At 34.3% G+C, this 16,158-nt stretch overlaps 1 protein-coding gene across 3 annotated transcripts in view; it reads right to left on the bottom strand.

Moving 5' to 3' along the window:
• TTC7B (tetratricopeptide repeat domain 7B) overlaps nucleotides 1–16,158 on the bottom strand; it is a 67,966-nt gene that overhangs the window by 34,616 nt on the left and 17,192 nt on the right. For all 3 annotated transcript variants that reach the window (XM_075844366.1, XM_075844364.1, XM_075844365.1), the window contains exon 5: nucleotides 13,838–13,959. In XM_075844366.1, the coding sequence (XP_075700481.1) occupies nucleotides 13,838–13,959 (122 nt within the window). The remainder of the gene's footprint in view (nucleotides 1–13,837; nucleotides 13,960–16,158) is intronic.

Here is a 16,158-nt window from a genome sequence, read left to right as displayed (position 1 = left end):
GCAGTATTATAGTAGTTATATTCTTGTATATAGGAGCAGTATTATAGTAGTTATATTCTTGTATATAGGGGCAGTATTATAGTAGATATATTCTTGTATATAGGAGCAGTATTATAGTAGTTATATTCTTGCATATAGGAGCAGTATTATAGTCGTTATATTCTTGCATATAGGAGCAGTATTATATTAGTTATATTCTTGTATATAGGAGCAGTATTATAGTAGTTATATTCTTGCATATAGGGGACAGTAGTATAGTAGTTATATTCTTGTATATAGGGGGCAGTATTATAGTAGTTATATTCTTGTATATAGGGGGCAGTATTATAGTAGTTCTATTCTTGTATATAGGAGCAGTATTATAGTAGTTGTATTCCTGTATATAGGAGCAGTATTATAGTAGTTATATTCTTGTACATAGGGGCAGTATTATAGTAGTTATATTCTTGTATATAGGAGCAGTATTATAGTAATTATATTCTTGTATATAGGAGGCAGTATTATAGTAGTTATATTCTTGTATATAGGAGCAGTATTATAGTAGTTATATTCCTGTATATAGGAGGCAGTATTATAGTAGTTATATTCCTGTACATAGGGGGCAGTATTCTAGTAGTTATATTCTTGTATTTAGGGGGCAGTATTATAGTAGTTATATTCTTGTATATAGGGGACAGTATTATAGTAGTTATATTCTTGTATATAGGGAGCAGTATTATAGTAGTTATATTCTTGTATATAGGGGCAGTATTATAGTAGATATATTCTTGTATATAGGAGCAGTATTATAGTAGATATATTCTTGTATATAGGGGCAGTATTATAGTAGTTATAATCTTGTATATAGGAGCAGTATTATAGTAGATATATTCTTGTATATAGGGAGCAGTATTATAGTAGTTATATTCTTGTATATAGGGGCAGTATTATAGTAGTTATATTCTTGTATATAGGAGAAGTATTATAGTAGTTATATTCTTGTATATAGGAGCAGTATTATAGTAGTTATATTCTTGTATATAGGAGCAGTATTATAGTAGATATATTCTTGTATATAGGGGCAGTATTATAGTAGTTATAATCTTGTATATAGGAGCAGTATTATAGTAGATATATTCTTGTATATAGGGAGCAGTATTATAGTAGTTATATTCTTGTATATAGGAGCAGTATTATAGTAGTTATATTCCTGTACATAGGGGGCAGTATTCTAGTAGTTATATTCTTGTATTTAGGGGGCAGTATTATAGTAGTTATATTCTTGTATATAGGGGCAGTATTATAGTAGATATATTCTTGTATATAGGAGCAGTATTATAGTAGATATATTCTTGTATATAGGGGCAGTATTATAGTAGTTATATTCTTGTATATAGGAGCAGTATTATAGTAGATATATTCTTGTATATAGGGGCAGTATTATAGTAGTTATAATCTTGTATATAGGAGCAGTATTATAGTAGTAATATTCTTGTATATAGGGGGCAGTATTATAGTAGTTATATTCTTGTATATAGGAGGCAGTATTATAGTAGTTATATTCTTGTATATAGGGGGCAGTATTATAGTAGTTATATTCTTGTATATAGGAGCAGTATTATAGTAGTTATATTCTTGTATATAGGGGCAGTATTATAGTAGATATATTCTTGTATATAGGAGCAGTATTATAGTAGTTATATTCTTGCATATAGGAGCAGTATTATAGTCGTTATATTCTTGCATATAGGAGCAGTATTATATTAGTTATATTCTTGTATATAGGAGCAGTATTATAGTAGTTATATTCTTGCATATAGGGGACAGTAGTATAGTAGTTATATTCTTGTATATAGGGGGCAGTATTATAGTAGTTATATTCTTGTATATAGGGGGCAGTATTATAGTAGTTCTATTCTTGTATATAGGAGCAGTATTATAGTAGTTGTATTCCTGTATATAGGAGCAGTATTATAGTAGTTATATTCTTGTACATAGGGGCAGTATTATAGTAGTTATATTCTTGTATATAGGAGCAGTATTATAGTAATTATATTCTTGTATATAGGAGGCAGTATTATAGTAGTTATATTCTTGTATATAGGAGCAGTATTATAGTAGTTATATTCCTGTATATAGGAGGCAGTATTATAGTAGTTATATTCCTGTACATAGGGGGCAGTATTCTAGTAGTTATATTCTTGTATTTAGGGGGCAGTATTATAGTAGTTATATTCTTGTATATAGGGGACAGTATTATAGTAGTTATATTCTTGTATATAGGGAGCAGTATTATAGTAGTTATATTCTTGTATATAGGGGCAGTATATAGTAGATATATTCTTGTATATAGGAGCAGTATTATAGTAGATATATTCTTGTATATAGGGGCAGTATTATAGTAGTTATAATCTTGTATATAGGAGCAGTATTATAGTAGATATATTCTTGTATATAGGGAGCAGTATTATAGTAGTTATATTCTTGTATATAGGGGCAGTATTATAGTAGTTATATTCTTGTATATAGGAGAAGTATTATAGTAGTTATATTCTTGTATATAGGAGCAGTATTATAGTAGTTATATTCTTGTATATAGGAGCAGTATTATAGTAGATATATTCTTGTATATAGGGGCAGTATTATAGTAGTTATAATCTTGTATATAGGAGCAGTATTATAGTAGATATATTCTTGTATATAGGGAGCAGTATTATAGTAGTTATATTCTTGTATATAGGGGCAGTATTATAGTAGTTATATTCTTGTATATAGGAGAAGTATTATAGTAGTTATATTCTTGTATATAGGAGCAGTATTATAGTAGTTATATTCTTGTATATAGGAGCAGTATTATAGTAGTTATATTCTTGTATATAGGGGCAGTATTATAGTAGTTATATTCTTGTATATAGGAGCAGTATTATAGTAGTTATATTCTTGTATATAGGGGCAGTATTATAGTAGTTATATTCTTGTATATAGGAGCAGTATTATAGTAGATATATTCTTGTATATAGGGGCAGTATTATAGTAGTTATATTCTTGTATATAGGGGCAGTATTATAGTAGTTATATTCTTGTATATAGGGGCAGTATTATAGTAGTTATATTCTTGTATATAGTGGGCAGTATTATAGTAGTTATATTCTTGTATATAGGGGGTAGTATTATAGTAGTTATATTCTTGTATATAGGGGCAGTATTATAGTAGTTATATTCTTGTATATAGGAGCAGTATTATAGTAGTTATATTCTTGTATATAGGGGCAGTATTATAGTAGTTATATTCTTGTATATAGGGAGCAGTATTATAGTAGTTATATTCTTATATATAGGGGGCAGTATTATAGTAGTTATATTCTTGTATATAGGGGGCAGTATTATAGTAGTTATATTCTTGTATATAGGGGGCAGTATTATAGTAGTTATAGTCTTGTATATAGGGGCAGTATTATAGTAGTTATATTCTTGTATATAGGGGGCAGTATTATAGTAGTTATATTCTTGTATATAGGGGCAGTATTATAGTAGTTATATTCTTGTATATAGCAGTATTATAGTAGTTATATTCTTGTATATAGGAGCAGTATTATAGTAGTTATATTCTTGTATATAGGAGCAGTATTATAGTAGTTATATTCTTGTATATAGGGAGCAGTATTATAGTAGTTATATTCTTGTATATAGGAGCAGTATTATAGTAGTTATATTCTTGTATATAGGGGCAGTATTATAGTAGTTATATTCTTGTATATAGGAGCAGTATTATAGTAGTTATATTCTTGTATATAGGGAGCAGTATTATAGTAGTTATATTCTTGTATATAGGGGGCAGTATTATAGTAGTTATATTCTTGTATATAGGGGGCAGTATTATAGTAGTTATAGTCTTGTATATAGGGGGTAGTATTATAGTAGTTATATTCTTGTATATAGGAGCAGTATTACAGTAGTTATATTCTTGTATGTAGGGGCAGTAGTATAGTAGTTATATTCTTGTATATAGCGGGCAGTATTATAGTAGTTATATTCTGGTATATAGGAGCAGTATTATAGTAGTTATATTCTTGTATATAGGGGCAGTATTATAGTAGTTATATTCTTGTATATAGGTGCAGTATTATAGTAGTTATATTCTTGTATATAGGAGCAGTATATTAGTTATATTCTTGTATATAGGGGCAGTATTATAGTAGTTATATTCTTGTATATAGGGGGCAGTATTATAGTAGTTATATTCTTGTATATAGGGGGCAGTATTATAGTAGTTATATTCTTGTATATAGGAGCAGTATTATAGTAATGTATTCTTGTATATAGGGGGCAGTATTATAGTAGTTATATTCTTGTATATAGGGGGCAGTATTATAGTAGTTATATTCTTGTATATAGGGGGCAGTATTATAGTAGTTATATTCTTGTATATAGGGGGCAGTATTATAGTAGTTATATTCTTGTATATAGGGGGCAGTATTATAGTAGTTATATTCTTGTATATAGGGGGCAGTATTATAGTAGTTATATTCATGTATATAGAGGGCAGTATTATAGTAGTTATATTCTTGTATATAGGGGGCAGTATTATAGTAGTTATATTCTTGTATATAGGAGCAGTATTATAATAGTTGTATTCTTGTATATAGGGGGCAGTATTATAGTAGTTATATTCTTGTATATAGGGGGCAGTATTATAGTAGTTATATTCTTGTATATAGGAGCAGTATTATAGTAGTTATATTCTTGTATATAGGGGGCAGTATTATAGTAGTTATATTCTTGTATATAGGAGCAGTATTATAGTAGTTATATTCTTGTATATAGGAGCAGTATTATAGTAGTTATATTCTTGTATATAGGCGGCAGTATTATAGTAGTTATATTCTTATATATAGGGGCAGTATTATAGTAGTTATATTCTTGTATATAGGAGCAGTATTATAATAGTTATATTCTTGTATATAGGGGGCAGTATTATAGTAGTTATATTCTTGTATATAGGGGGCAGTATTATAGTAGTTATATTCTTGTATATAGGAGCAGTATTATAGTAGTTATATTCTTGTATATAGGAGCAGTATTATAGTAGTTATATTCTTGTATATAGGAGCAGTATTATAGTAGTTATATTCTTGTATATAGGCGGCAGTATTATAGTAGTTATATTCTTGTATATAGGGGGCAGTATTATAGTAGTTATATTCTTGTATATAGGGGCAGTATTATAGTAGTTATATTCTTGTATATAGTGGCAGTATTATAGTAGTTATATTCTTGTATATAGAGGCAGTATTATAGTAGTTATATTCTTGTATATAGGGGCAGTATTATAGTAGTTATATTCTTGTATATAGGGAGCAGTATTATAGTAGTTATATTCTTGTATATAGGGGGCAGTATTATAGTAGTTATATTCTTGTATATATGGGCAGTATTATAGTAGTTATATTCTTGTATATAGGGGCAGTATTATAGTAGTTATATTCTTGTATATAGGGGCAGTATTATAGTAGTTATATTCTTGTATATAGGAGCAGTATTATAGTAGTTATATTCTTGTATATAGGGAGCAGTATTATAGTAGTTATATTCTTGTATATAGGGGGCAGTATTATAGTAGTTATATTCTTGTATATAGGGGGCAGTATTATAGTAGTTATATTCTTGTACATAGGGGCAGTATTATAGTAGTTATATTCTTGTATATAGGGGCAGTATTATAGTAGTTATATTCTTGTATATAGGGGGCAGTATTATAGTAGTTATATTCTTGTATATAGGGGCAGTATTATAGTAGTTATATTCTTGTATATAGGGGGCAGTATTATAGTAGTTATATTCTTGTATATAGGGGCAGTATTATTGTAGTTATATTCTTGTATATAGGAGCAGTATTATAGTAGTTATATTCTTGTATATAGGAGCAGTATTATAGTAGTTATATTCTTGTATATAGGAGCAGTATTATAGTAGTTATATTCTTGTATATAGGGGCAGTATTATAGTAGTTATATTCTTGTATATAGGCGGCAGTATTATAGTAGTTATATACTTGTATATAGGAGCAGTATTATAGTAGTTCTATTCTTGTATATAGGGGGCAGTATTATAGTAGTTATATTCTTGTATATAGGGGGCAGTATTATAGTAGTTATATTCTTGTATATAGGAGCAGTATTATAGTAGTTATATTCTTGTATATAGGAGCAGTATTATAGTAGTTATATTCTTGTATATAGGGGGCAGTATTATAGTAGTTATATTCTTGTATATAGGAGGCAGTATTATAGTAGTTATATTCTTGTATATAGGGGGCAGTATTATAGTAGTTATATTCTTGTATATAGGAGCAGTATTATAGTAGTTATATTCTTGTATATAGGGGCAGTATTATAGTAGATATATTCTTGTATATAGGAGCAGTATTATAGTAGTTATATTCTTGCATATAGGAGCAGTATTATAGTCGTTATATTCTTGCATATAGGAGCAGTATTATATTAGTTATATTCTTGTATATAGGAGCAGTATTATAGTAGTTATATTCTTGTATATAGGGGACAGTAGTATAGTAGTTATATTCTTGTATATAGGGGGCAGTATTATAGTCGTTATATTCTTGTATATAGGGGGCAGTATTATAGTAGTTCTATTCTTGTATATAGGAGCAGTATTATAGTAGTTATATTCTTGTATATAGGGGACAGTAGTATAGTAGTTATATTCTTGTATATAGGGGGCAGTATTATAGTAGTTATATTCTTGTATATAGGGGGCAGTATTATAGTAGTTCTATTCTTGTATATAGGAGCAGTATTATAGTAGTTATATTCCTGTATATAGGAGCAGTATTATAGTAGTTATATTCTTGTACATAGGGGCAGTATTATAGTAGTTATATTCTTGTATATAGGAGCAGTATTATAGTAATTATATTCTTGTATATAGGAGGCAGTATTATAGTAGTTATATTCTTGTATATAGGAGCAGTATTATAGTAGTTATATTCCTGTATATAGGAGGCAGTATTATAGTAGTTATATTCCTGTACATAGGGGGCAGTATTCTAGTAGTTATATTCTTGTATTTAGGGGGCAGTATTATAGTAGTTATATTCTTGTATATAGGGGACAGTATTATAGTAGTTATATTCTTGTATATAGGGAGCAGTATTATAGTAGTTATATTCTTGTATATAGGGGCAGTATTATAGTAGATATATTCTTGTATATAGGAGCAGTATTATAGTAGATATATTCTTGTATATAGGGGCAGTATTATAGTAGTTATAATCTTGTATATAGGAGCAGTATTATAGTAGATATATTCTTGTATATAGGGAGCAGTATTATAGTAGTTATATTCTTGTATATAGGGGCAGTATTATAGTAGTTATATTCTTGTATATAGGAGAAGTATTATAGTAGTTATATTCTTGTATATAGGAGCAGTATTATAGTAGTTATATTCTTGTATATAGGAGCAGTATTATAGTAGATATATTCTTGTATATAGGGGCAGTATTATAGTAGTTATAATCTTGTATATAGGAGCAGTATTATAGTAGATATATTCTTGTATATAGGGAGCAGTATTATAGTAGTTATATTCTTGTATATAGGGGCAGTATTATAGTAGTTATATTCTTGTATATAGGAGAAGTATTATAGTAGTTATATTCTTGTATATAGGAGCAGTATTATAGTAGTTATATTCTTGTATATAGGAGCAGTATTATAGTAGTTATATTCTTGTATATAGGGGCAGTATTATAGTAGTTATATTCTTGTATATAGGAGCAGTATTATAGTAGTTATATTCTTGTATATAGGGGCAGTATTATAGTAGTTATATTCTTGTATATAGGAGCAGTATTATAGTAGATATATTCTTGTATATAGGGGCAGTATTATAGTAGTTATATTCTTGTATATAGGGGCAGTATTATAGTAGTTATATTCTTGTATATAGGGGCAGTATTATAGTAGTTATATTCTTGTATATAGTGGGCAGTATTATAGTAGTTATATTCTTGTATATAGGGGGTAGTATTATAGTAGTTATATTCTTGTATATAGGGGCAGTATTATAGTAGTTATATTCTTGTATATAGGAGCAGTATTATAGTAGTTATATTCTTGTATATAGGGGCAGTATTATAGTAGTTATATTCTTGTATATAGGGAGCAGTATTATAGTAGTCATATTCTTATATATAGGGGGCAGTATTATAGTAGTTATATTCTTGTATATAGGGGGCAGTATTATAGTAGTTATATTCTTGTATATAGGGGGCAGTATTATAGTAGTTATAGTCTTGTATATAGGGGCAGTATTATAGTAGTTATATTCTTGTATATAGGGGGCAGTATTATAGTAGTTATATTCTTGTATATAGGGGCAGTATTATAGTAGTTATATTCTTGTATATAGCAGTATTATAGTAGTTATATTCTTGTATATAGGAGCAGTATTATAGTAGTTATATTCTTGTATATAGGAGCAGTATTATAGTAGTTATATTCTTGTATATAGGGAGCAGTATTATAGTAGTTATATTCTTGTATATAGGAGCAGTATTATAGTAGTTATATTCTTGTATATAGGGGCAGTATTATAGTAGTTATATTCTTGTATATAGGAGCAGTATTATAGTAGTTATATTCTTGTATATAGGGAGCAGTATTATAGTAGTTATATTCTTGTATATAGGGGGCAGTATTATAGTAGTTATATTCTTGTATATAGGGGGCAGTATTATAGTAGTTATAGTCTTGTATATAGGGGGTAGTATTATAGTAGTTATATTCTTGTATATAGGAGCAGTATTACAGTAGTTATATTCTTGTATGTAGGGCAGTAGTATAGTAGTTATATTCTTGTATATAGCGGGCAGTATTATAGTAGTTATATTCTGGTATATAGGAGCAGTATTATAGTAGTTATATTCTTGTATATAGGGGCAGTATTATAGTAGTTATATTCTTGTATATAGGTGCAGTATTATAGTAGTTATATTCTTGTATATAGGAGCAGTATTATATTAGTTATATTCTTGTATATAGGGGCAGTATTATAGTAGTTATATTCTTGTATATAGGGGGCAGTATTATAGTAGTTATATTCTTGTATATAGGGGGCAGTATTATAGTAGTTATATTCTTGTATATAGGAGCAGTATTATAGTAATGTATTCTTGTATATAGGGGGCAGTATTATAGTAGTTATATTCTTGTATATAGGGGGCAGTATTATAGTAGTTATATTCTTGTATATAGGGGGCAGTATTATAGTAGTTATATTCTTGTATATAGAGGGCGGTATTATAGTAGTTATATTCTTGTATATAGGGGGCAGTATTATAGTAGTTATATTCTTGTATATAGGGGGCAGTATTATAGTAGTTATATTCATGTATATAGAGGGCAGTATTATAGTAGTTATATTCTTGTATATAGGGGGCAGTATTATAGTAGTTATATTCTTGTATATAGGAGCAGTATTATAATAGTTGTATTCTTGTATATAGGGGGCAGTATTATAGTAGTTATATTCTTGTATATAGGGGGCAGTATTATAGTAGTTATATTCTTGTATATAGGAGCAGTATTATAGTAGTTATATTCTTGTATATAGGGGGCAGTATTATAGTAGTTATATTCTTGTATATAGGAGCAGTATTATAGTAGTTATATTCTTGTATATAGGAGCAGTATTATAGTAGTTATATTCTTGTATATAGGCGGCAGTATTATAGTAGTTATATTCTTATATATAGGGGCAGTATTATAGTAGTTATATTCTTGTATATAGGAGCAGTATTATAATAGTTATATTCTTGTATATAGGGGGCAGTATTATAGTAGTTATATTCTTGTATATAGGGGGCAGTATTATAGTAGTTATATTCTTGTATATAGGAGCAGTATTATAGTAGTTATATTCTTGTATATAGGAGCAGTATTATAGTAGTTATATTCTTGTATATAGGAGCAGTATTATAGTAGTTATATTCTTGTATATAGGAGCAGTATTATAGTAGTTATATTCTTGTATATAGGCGGCAGTATTATAGTAGTTATATTCTTGTATATAGGGGGCAGTATTATAGTAGTTATATTCTTGTATATAGGGGCAGTATTATAGTAGTTATATTCTTGTATATAGTGGCAGTATTATAGTAGTTATATTCTTGTATATAGAGGCAGTATTATAGTAGTTATATTCTTGTATATAGGGGCAGTATTATAGTAGTTATATTCTTGTATATAGGGAGCAGTATTATAGTAGTTATATTCTTGTATATAGGGGGCAGTATTATAGTAGTTATATTTTTGTATATATGGGCAGTATTATAGTAGTTATATTCTTGTATATAGGGGCAGTATTATAGTAGTTATATTCTTGTATATAGGGGCAGTATTATAGTAGTTATATTCTTGTATATAGGAGCAGTATTATAGTAGTTCTATTCTTGTATATAGGGGGCAGTATTATAGTAGTTATATTCTTGTATATAGGGGGCAGTATTATAGTAGTTATATTCTTGTATATAGGAGCAGTATTATAGTAGTTATATTCTTGTGTATAGGGGGCAGTATTATAGTAGTTATATTCTTGTGTATAGGGGGCAGTATTATAGTAGTTATATTCTTATATATAGGAGCAGTATTATAGTAGTTATATTCTTGTATATAGGAGCAGTATTATAGTAGTTATATTCTTGTATATAGGGACAGTATTATAGTAGTTATATTCTTGTATATAGGAGCAGTATTATAGTAGTTATATTCTTGTATATAGGAGCAGTATTATAGTAAGTTGTATGGGAATATTTATTAAAGTCTATTTGACTATGTGACTCTGGGAAGTTTACTGCATCATTCATGTTAATATCAGTAGTGATGGGAATAGCAGTAACAGGAGGTCATGAGGATACTTGATAATGATTAACATAACGATAATGGTTTCCGACAAAGCCTGATGATAACATTGAGTTTGCTGATGGTTTCCGGAAAAGAGAACCATTAATCTCAGGTTTGCTGCCGCCTCCTCCTTGACACCATTATTTCGGGGTCTGTCCCTGGATTACACAGTCCTACAACTAACAATGGTGCGGTCTTATTGCTCTACATTATATATCTTTAATATTTTGTGGGGAGTTACTTTAAGAAGAATTTTACCCTGAAAAGGTCAAAACGTCCTGAAAAATTCAGCCCCCCCGAGTCGTCCCCTTGAGGGAAGTCCTTTAATATTCTAAGCCACTTGGTCTCTTGCGTGGCTAGCAGATTTTGGGCGACGACCACCAATACAGCGCTGACAGGGTTCTCAACTAACTTCTCACAGACACTGAATGTTGTATAAATCTGCATTTTTTATAAGTCACCCCATCCCTGTTGTAGAAATGTCAGTCCTGACTGTAGTTCTGGAATTTTATTCATGAACCAGAGAGCGGAGAATGTCCACTGCTATATGTGCACAGACGGGGAATGCTGCACAGTATGGAATTGTGGGAAAAGCTACATTTATTTCATAAAAGGCCGAACACATGGACTATGTAATAACATTGGGATCAGTGCGCGCTCAGCGGTGCGCTGCGTTGTCTTCCTCCGCTCTCTCATGCCGCTCTGTCAAGCTCTGCAGGACGGAGAGGGATCAGCCGGGACTTCACATGATGAAGGTTTTTAATTTTTACATGTCTCCGAGCAGAAAGTACCGTCATTTATAACATTTGTAGAACGGCCATGACCTCCCGATAACACCCAAGTCCATTAGCGGAAACCAAGATGTTTGATCTTCAATAAACTCTGGAAAATTGCGCTGCCCATAATCCAATGTACAATGCAATTAACGGTCAGCTTAGCACGTCGGCGCCGCGCGAGGAGGAGACAACTCAGCATCTTATCGATCGCAGGAGCAAATCTTTCCGCCTTTTCCGTAAGGTCGGATTGTGATTAGAAACTTTAACCGGCCACAATGTGCCGGGGGGGGGGGGGGGCTGGGGCGCGGGTGGCGTCCAGACGTTTGAATTGTAATATTAGATAATTCAAACCTGGTGACACCTCAAGAAACCCCTTATCTGTACACGAAACTGCGCAATTTCGACACAATTCTGGAATACGACGTTAAAGGGGAAAAAACAAAAAAACGCATAAAAAGCAATTCCACAAAACAATCTGCCCACCGGAACTGAACCCCGGATACGTCAACAGGAGAATTCAAGGGGGTTTCCAGATGAATCATGGCCATGGGATGTCAGTGTGATGACGGACAATAGTGGCCCCCGGATACTAGGGGGGGGGGTCCTGTTCCTCAGGAGGGACAGGGTGTCACATACAGAGTCACACTACATGGAGGTGAATAGGAGTTATGGATCCTGCGCTGGGCGGCGACGCTCATGGATTTCATGTACGACCACTGAGAACAGGGAACGGGACCCCAATGCTCTCCGGACTGGTGGGGGCCGCAGCGCCTGACCCCCACACATTACAATGACGGATTTGACAGTCGAAAACTCCAGTTCTCATGACACTTTCTAAAAATCACCTCTGTTTGTTTTCCTGTCCTTCTCCCGATCGTCTGCCTGCAGCGGTGATGCGACTCTTGTGCTTGCTCTGAGGTTGCCATGGCAGCATTCATCAAGGTGAAGGTCACATGACAGGAAGCATGTCATGTTAGTCTCTTAATACGACTATGGCGACCCCAGAGCGAGCATGACGTTTACTGCAGCACAGAGGAAATCAGGAGAAGAAGAGGAAAACAAGAATGACATCACACACAAGGGGCGGGATATACACAGGGGGAACCAAAATCCTCAATTTCAAAACTTGGAGTACGACCATGACCAAGGAACGCTGAGCCAATATCATGACTATAAGGGGCTGCTCTTGGGACAAGATTTTAGGACTAAATGGGGGCATAAAATCCCCCCAAAATGTGTCACTAAATCAGCAACATAAGGGCGGTAACACATGACCCCATTATTAAAGAGGTAAAAAACCATTACATTGAACGAAAGGGTCCAGACAAACGGACCGGGAAGTTTGTTAATCCTTTGCTTTACTTCCCTCACCCTGATCTTGAGTTATGTCCCATCTTCTACTCCAGTCACATATAAAGCTGCATTCAAATTTTTTATGGTTTAATTTCAGGCTGCACAATCTTTCCTCTCACTGCTGGTCCCTACTGATTCAGTGTCTGTACAGAGCAGGCTCTGCTGTAGTGCATTGTTGGAGCTGTAGTGGTTTTTTTTCCGTATGTTACCCAATATTAATTCTGGGGGATGAAGCGCTGACAACAGCAGAACCTGCTTAATGCAGACCCTGAAGCAGCAGGAGCTGCCGGTAAGTTGTGAAGTCTTACAACCTCCGAGGAAACGGCTGGAACGGAAGCGTTAATGGCGGGTCATTCTCCAATTTCTGAAGTTGTGTAAAATGAATACAGGCAATTTCTTCTCTATTCATTTTCTGACTTTTTTTTCCTAGTGATGAAACTACAAAGCAGAAGACGTTACCGAGTCTGAATCCTACGAGCGGGGGGATTATTGGGGGGTTACAGGTTAATGTGGTCACAAGCACAAGTCTAAGGGGTCTCTAGATGAGCGACACCTAGTGGCGGGATACGTACTGTTCATCTTCGTGAGAGTTTATCCTGCAGCGAATGTTATAAATACACAGATACGAGCGTCAGAAAACCCAAAAAACACAGAAATATGGGACAAACATCTCAGCCGCCAGCGGGGGTGGGGAAGGTGCCCCCTCCAAGAACGATACTGTCACATACAGACTACGGGCGGTGCCGCAGCCAATCACAGGCAGCAGTAATGGAGCGAGGCGTCAGCCTGACGAGCACGACTCACCCGTTCTTGAAGTAGAGGACGTGCGCGCGCTGCAGCCCGGTCTCCAGGAAGAAGCTCATCTCCTGCTCGGGGGCGGCCGGTCCCGGCTTCGGACTCCTGTTCTGAATATTTGCCGTTTGCACCTGACGTGAGGAATACCGGAAAGAAAAGGAAAAACCAGAACCCGTCACCTGGAGTAGTAATGGCTGCATAAGTACCGACGAACATTACAGGGAAAGTCCTATAATCCGGCAAACAACAGTCCAGAAATCCTGATAATCCGGCATATTCCTCTAGCCCTAGAGCGGAAATATGGAGAAATCTGGAAAAATCAGCGCTGTATATAAATTTACTGTACAATTCCTTTAGTCCGGCACCCATTGGTCCAGAAATCACGATAATCAGTCATGCTATAAAAATAGTCCCATGTCAGCCCGGTAGGCGTTTTATATATGCGCGTTACCCAGGATTACCGGCCGCCAAATCTGGGGGAGCTGCTGATGAAGCCCCGGGGGACCCATGGTACAGTTAGAAAAACATGGCTAGTTTCTTCCAGAAACAGCGCCACACGTGTCTACAGGTTGTGTCTGGTACTGCAGCTAGACTCCGCTTTTAACCGATCTGAGCTGCAATTACAGACACATCCTGTAGACACGTGTGGCGCTGTTTCTGGAAGAAAACAGCCATGTTTTCCTAATCCTGGACACCCCCTTTAATATCTGGCAGAGCTGTGCCAGCAGATTCACGGGCCCCTGTGCCTAAACCTTTAGATACAAGTTCCCTCTGCCGCCTGATTGCGGTCACATCTTATTAAAACTTAAAGAGGCTCTGTCACCAGATTTTGCAGCGCCTATCTGCTATTGCCTGTGATCGGCGCTGCAATGTAGATAAGAGTAACGTTTTTATTTTTAAAAAACAAGCATTTTTGGCCAAGTTATGACCATTTTCGTATTTATGCAAATGAGGTTTGCAAAAGTACAACTGGGCGTGTTTAAAAGTAAAAGTACAACTGGGCGTGTATTATGTGCGTACATCGGGGCGTGTTTACTACTTTTACTAGCTGGGCGTTCTGATGAGAAGTATCATCCACTTCTCTTCACAACGCCCAGCTTCTGGCAGATCACGCTGTGACGTCACTCACAGGTCCTGCATCGTGTCGGACGAGCGAGGACACATCGGCACAAGAGGCTACAGTTGATTCTGCAGCAGCATCAGCGTTTGCAGGTAAGTCGATGTAGCTACTTACCTGCTGATGCTGCTGCAGAATCATCTGTAGCCTCTGGTGCCGATGTGTCCTCGCTCGTCTGACACGATGCAGGACCTGGGGCAGGAAGTGACGTCACAGCGTGATCTCTGGAGAACACGGATGTGTCTGCACTGCCAGAAGCTGGGCGTTCTGAAGAGAAGTGGATGACACTTCTATACACAACGCCCAGCTAGTAAAAGTAGTAAAAACGCCCCGATGTACGCACATAATACACGCCCAGTTGTACTTTTGCAAGCCTCATTTGCATAAATACGAAAATGGTCATAACTTGGCCAAAAATGCTCGTTTTTAAAAAATAAAAACGTTACTGTAATCTACATTGCAGCGCCGATCACAGGCAATAGCAGATAGGGGCTGCAAAATCTGGTGACAGAGCCTCTTTAAGTCTCAGAAGAGCGAATATTTACTGGTAATGGGAAACGAGATGAAGTCTATTGATTGAACCTTCGTCCGCTAAAGTCGCCGCCTTTCCGATCGAGGGAAAGACGCCCTTCATCCCGCACTGTGATGTGTTATTAGGAGCATTGCGCCCCCTGTGACCAGATCATAAACCTGCAGTCCATTGTTCTCTGTAACCGGTCACTGGCAGCAGTATAAAAACCTCCCCTCCCCCATGATCACTACTTTATGTCACATCTTCAGAGACATTATATGTATATGTGTGACTGATATCAGCCACTCCTCTTATAACGCTCCAGTACTATTATATCCTCCAGAGACATTACATCATATGTGACTGATATCAGCCGCTCCTCTTATAACACTCCAGTACTATTATATCCTCCAGAGACATTACATCATATGTGACTGATATCAGCCGCTCCTCTTATAACACTCCAGCACTATTATATCCTCCAGAGACATTACATCATATGTGACTGATATCAGCCGCTCCTCTTATATCACTCCAGCACTATTATATCCTCCAGAGACATTACATCATATGTGACTGATATCAGCCACTCCTCTTATATCACTCCAGCACTATTATATCCTCCAGAGACATTACATCATATGTGACTGATATCAGCCGCTCCTCTTATAACACTCCAGTACTATTATATCCTCCAGAGAC

Source organism: Rhinoderma darwinii, chromosome 12 (genome assembly GCF_050947455.1).
Source record: "Rhinoderma darwinii isolate aRhiDar2 chromosome 12, aRhiDar2.hap1, whole genome shotgun sequence".
Lineage (NCBI taxonomy): Eukaryota > Metazoa > Chordata > Amphibia > Anura > Rhinodermatidae > Rhinoderma > Rhinoderma darwinii.
This window is presented reverse-complemented; position numbering and strand designations above follow the sequence as displayed.